The sequence below is a fragment of the Limulus polyphemus genome, unplaced genomic scaffold (assembly GCF_000517525.1).
Source record: "Limulus polyphemus unplaced genomic scaffold, Limulus_polyphemus-2.1.2 Scaffold5150, whole genome shotgun sequence".
NCBI classification, from domain to species: Eukaryota; Metazoa; Arthropoda; class Merostomata; order Xiphosura; family Limulidae; genus Limulus; species Limulus polyphemus.
Genome location: NW_013670760.1, coordinates 17377 through 22676, shown reverse-complemented (window position 1 = coordinate 22676; position 5300 = coordinate 17377). Strand labels below are relative to the sequence as shown.

Sequence of the window (5300 nt, the reverse complement as noted above, 5' to 3'; positions counted from 1 at the left end):
CAATTTCTTAATAACTTTAAAACATACCTCTTCCAAGTCTTCTTCATCAATTACTTCATCCCCATCCACTTCACCTTCTCCTTCTTCTGCCTCTTCTTTCTTTTCTCCTTCTTCATCACTTTCTTTAGTATGTTCTAGAGACTCCAATTCCTATATGAATATGTAATATATTTGTTTTTCCCCAAATGACAAAATTTAAAAAATAATCAAAAACACTACTTATACATAGAAAAGGAAGTACACCAATAAGGGAAACAACATATTCAAAATTAGTCATAAACCATAAAATATCAAAATCATTTATTTAGATTAACTTTTAAACTCAATAATACTCTAAGATTAGGCACAAACTGCTAAAACTCCAAAGTACTAAAATTTCACCATGTGGAAATTAAGCTCGAGTTCTAGAAAAACAAACTCAAAAACACTGTCAGAGATAAGAAGCACACTGAACATGATCTAAATATTATACATTGCAGCAAGAGAGAGAGAATTAGTTTGAAGACAACTGAATGACAACTGTCAAGCAGTTTAGAGTGATCCCATAACAATACTGGGAAATGATAAATGAAATATTGACATTTTTTAAAGGCCAAACAACAATTTCAATAAAAATTTGTCACAAGTGACAAATTTCTTGAAGACAATATAGAATATATCATCTGAAAAAATTAAATTAAAGAAAATGATTCTTTAAATTTAAAATTTCAGTAGTCTGAGAATCCATATCTAAATATTAAAATAGTGTACATGAGTAAAAAGAAGATAAAAATATAACAACATTAAAATAATATATTATTTAAAAAAGATTGGAGTAAACCTACTCATAAATGAACATAATATAATAGAAACAAAACTGGTACTTCACAGGAATTGAAATAAAAATATCCCAATAGTCTCCATCTAAAAGTTGAATAGTCTTGATAAAAATTATCAAATCACATTCAAAGACCAAATAAAATATAATAATTTTTTTACAGCCAGAAGGAAGTTTAAGATCAAGTGGCCTAACACTTGTAATTTTCTCCAGTTTCACACATCTGAGTGGTATAAAGCATGACTCAGGCTATAGTAGATAAATTACTGATTATTCAGTTAGTCAATGAATTATTTAGAGAGATTTGGCTAACCAGTGAATAATGTAAATTGTATAAGTCACTGTTTGGCAGTAAGTTAATCTAGTTCAGTTAGGTAAATTTTGAGTTGTGTTTCTAATACAAAATATAAAAATTACCATATATATATATATGAGAAAATTAGCAAATAAGTGATATTATGTTAGGCCTAAAACTGTGTAGCTTGTAAAATTTCTAATCACAGAAACAAAACACTTTCCTTATCATTAAGTAGGCTGGTCTTTGCATTCTTCTTTTTACTAAATAATCCAGAAGAATCCTCCCAACTACAGAACCCTTACAACAGTTTGTAGTCAGCTGTTTGAATAATGTGAAGAACTGAAAATAAATAACTATGTAAAAACAAAGTTTAAAATACTTGTCAAGAGTTACAAATATGATGTTTCTTAATGAAAGAAGCATGTCACTATTGCTTGGAGAACAAATGTCTTATCACAAACCAAGATACTTGAAAAGTTAATGTCAAGATAGTCTTATTATAAGTGTAAAAACATTTTTAAATAAAAAACTAGGAAGTAGGAATTGGAACTTTTTGTCAATACACACCACAAACCACAATAAGAATGAATGTGACACTCGATAGTAACCCAAATTAGCTATAGGGTCACAATCCTATTATTTGGAACAGACCTATATTTTACAGAACCAACCAAATATTTTAAAATATATGGTGATAGTTTTTCTCTCTAAAACAGTGTTAGTAACTTCCTTTATAGTAATGTCATGAAAACTAGATTAACAGTTAACTGTCATCATCTGCATGCAATTGGCACAGATGTATCAAGATGAAGCTAAATACCCATTAATTAGGAGAATTTCAAAAAGTTTAGCAATGAATAATAACCATCCACCTATATGATTCTTTCAAAAACTTAGCTACAAACTGCTAATCTAGTTTGTTTGGCCTAACTAATACATACTTATCTGCACGTCTTTAACATGAATGCCAAAAAACTACAAAAAGTCAATCCTTTACTCTTAGGTGATGCTGTGGTAAATATTTCAGACTTATAGCTAATGTGACATTTTGCATAGGTGTGCACAAAAATTTTGGTTAACATTGAGCAGTTTTGTTTGAATAACTTTGCTCATGTGGCTTATATTTATATCAAATGTGACACCTAATTGTAGGTTGTAAAGATCTAAGTCCATGAAAGTTAAATATGTTTTTCTATCAATTAAAGTTTCAGTACTTTCAGTGTGAAGAAAAAAAGGAAGATATTAAATCAAAATTTGTATTTTTTAATGGATTGCTTTGAAATTTGGTGTGTCAAGTAAAAGTCAAGTAGAGCACATCCAATGAAAATACTAGATAGTTTGGATTACCTCAGTCAGAGATACAGAAGGTAGAAAATTGCTAAACTATAACTCCTGTTAATAACACACAGTGTGTCCTGCAGCAGGTTGTTTTGGCCACACTTATACATTTTCCTTATTTCAACTGCAATTTCATCATTACTTGTGCTTTTACCATTCATCTTATCCATTGTCCTCTCTGATAAAGATCAGAATGTATTAACTGAGTCAATGCTAATCATTTATGTTAATTTGAACTATTTATCTTTCAAAACCCTTCAAAATAATTTCTATAGTTTCCTATTATCCTACCAAAAAAATTATTATTTCAATTTAATTTATCATTGTTTTGTTTTCATTCAGATATAAATTATAATTTGTAACACACACAAAAGATTTGTGATGTAAAATTAAGTCTTTTAACTTTGTGGGTTGTGTTGCAGTACATCAGTTTTAAAAATGAATTATATGCAAATTGAAAAAAGTGAATAAATTTAAAAAAACTGAGAGCTATAATAAAATTGAGTGAATTTATACATGTATAACCATTACCCTATATACAAGAAAACACACAATGATAGTTCTATATTTTGGAAATTCACACAAAGCTATGCAAGATTGTTTATGCTAGCTGTCACTAATTTTGAACTGATAAACTAGTGGGAATACAGTTAGACAAAAGAATTCACCACTAATTCTTGGGCTACTCTAATCGAAGAATGAAATGTGACCATCAGTTTTATAATGCACCTGTAACCCAGGGCCAAAAAATGTAATGCACATTTTTACAGCAACAAGACCCAAATCATGGGCCCTCAGTTTCACAGACGAATACTTTAAAAAATACGTTATGCCTTTATTTGTACTATTTAAAGCAGTTTACGTTGAGAATTTGTACATCCTAACTACAAGTTTTTGCTCACTTCAATAGTGTACTAATTATACACAAAAAAACTTCATAACATTTACTTCATCTATGTTATTTAAGTTCAGTACTGATCTTCGATTATCTATATGTATATTTTCTCAGATTACTTGTGAACTACAGAAAAACCAGAGAATTTCAAATTTATTATACATGAAAGTAGTTCAAGAAATGTGAATGCATGCAACTTTTGTGGTATCTTAGCTACAACTTTAACTAACATAGTGAATTCTGGGTAGAAGAAAACAGAAATGTAGTGAGAAATCAAACATAACAACTTTACTTAAACAGTTTTGTTGAACATAGTTGCTTTTTACAAATCTTGGTTCTAAGACCTAATTTTTTCAAAAAGTAAGATTGAAAAACCTGTGCATAAGTAGGAAATTTCAATTTCAAAAAATCTTTTATACTCATTATACGGTAATTTTAACTAGCTCCAAGTCAAAAATAGATTAAGAAGAATACTAACAAAAGCTATAGGTGTTTGATGTCTGCCAATAATTAAACTTGAGGCTCGGGATTTTTTTGTTTTTTTGTAGGTTTTTCATTTTCGTTGTTGTAGTCTGATGAATCATTTGAGTAGGGCACTGGCTACCTAATCTTATATTCAACCAGTTCTTTGTGCTAAGTGTCATTTACTGGATTCAATGCTTATGAATGTAGAATGCTTAGTCAACATTGATTAAGAGCAGACATATTGTGGCAGTGCTTCTTCTAAAAATGTACATGTATTATGAATAAGAGCACAATTAATGTAAAGTGATGACATGAAACTTTGTTGAGATTGACTGGCTTGCTCAACCAGCCAGCTAATTAAAACCACTGATAAAAATTAAAAAAAAGACACAAACTCCAAGTGTTCAACTTAATGATAAGGCAACTGTTCCTCTGTCTCAAAATCAGTTTTGTGGTATGCCTTCCCCAACTCTTTTGCACTATTCTCTTGGCCAAGGAAAAAGGTATGAAAGCATTCTTTTACTATTACTAGTAAAACCTACAATTCATTTTAAGATTAACCTTTTCATTGCGGCTGGGCCACAGTGAAAGGGTTAAAAGTAATTTACATACCTCAAGTCTACTGTTTACATCAACATTTATTCTTTGTTTCTTGCAGCTAGGTTTGTTACCAACTTGTGACAGTTTCCTTTTTGGTGCCTTTAATTTCAGCTCATCTGGAAACCTTTTCCAGTCTGAAATAAGCATACAAGTTATACAAGAAAATAGCTATTCATTTGTACTTCAGCTGCTAAACACTTAGTGTCATTTAAAATATTTTTAGGTTTTAAATGTGGAAGCTTTCTTTTTTAGAACTTTGTTACTGTCCTAATGTTTTTAAACAAAGTTTCAAGCTAAGACTATCGTGTATCAGTATGATAAAGCAAAGGTTCAAATAAAATAAAATAAAAACAAATTGTTCTGGAATATCCATGATAAAAAGAAGCTGATGAGTTGCTAATAATAAACGAACTTTCAAGTAATTGTCTATCCATAACTCACAAACAGGCACTGAAAAATATTATATAGTTGAAAAAAGAAGAAAATTATAAAATTTTCTAGAAATGCACATAAAAATTAACAGAATGAAATATCTAAACCAGAACTTACGAGTGAAAGAAACGAAGAATATGTAATAACATACCAAACACACTGCATCTGCCATATCCAATGCTAGTGATGCCTATTGCCCATAAATTGAACTAATGTTATATATATATAAGTTATATATTGCTCACAAAGATAACAGTTAGCACTCTAAATGTGTGAAATGCTTTTAAAATACAAAATAAGTTAGTTGCACTTTATTCTGGGCATGTTTTCTAGCAGAAACTTTCAAAAGTCTCTATAACTAAAATATTTTGCTTGTATACACTTCGTATTATATGTGTATAAGAACTTTTATTTGTTGCCAATTTAAAAGTTTTTACATATATATATATATATAT

General features: G+C 29.4%; 1 protein-coding gene across 6 annotated transcripts in view; it reads right to left on the bottom strand.

The window, feature by feature from the left end:
• The window catches only part of LOC106472192 (DNA-directed RNA polymerase III subunit RPC7-like), a 24499-nt gene that overhangs the window by 3583 nt on the left and 15616 nt on the right, over window positions 1-5300 (bottom strand). For all 6 annotated transcript variants that reach the window (XM_022400799.1, XM_013932819.2, XM_022400800.1 and 3 more), the window contains exons 4-5: window positions 4426-4547; window positions 28-150 (exon numbers count right to left, since the gene is read on the bottom strand). In XM_022400799.1, the coding sequence (XP_022256507.1) occupies window positions 28-150; window positions 4426-4547 (245 nt within the window). The remainder of the gene's footprint in view (window positions 1-27; window positions 151-4425; window positions 4548-5300) is intronic.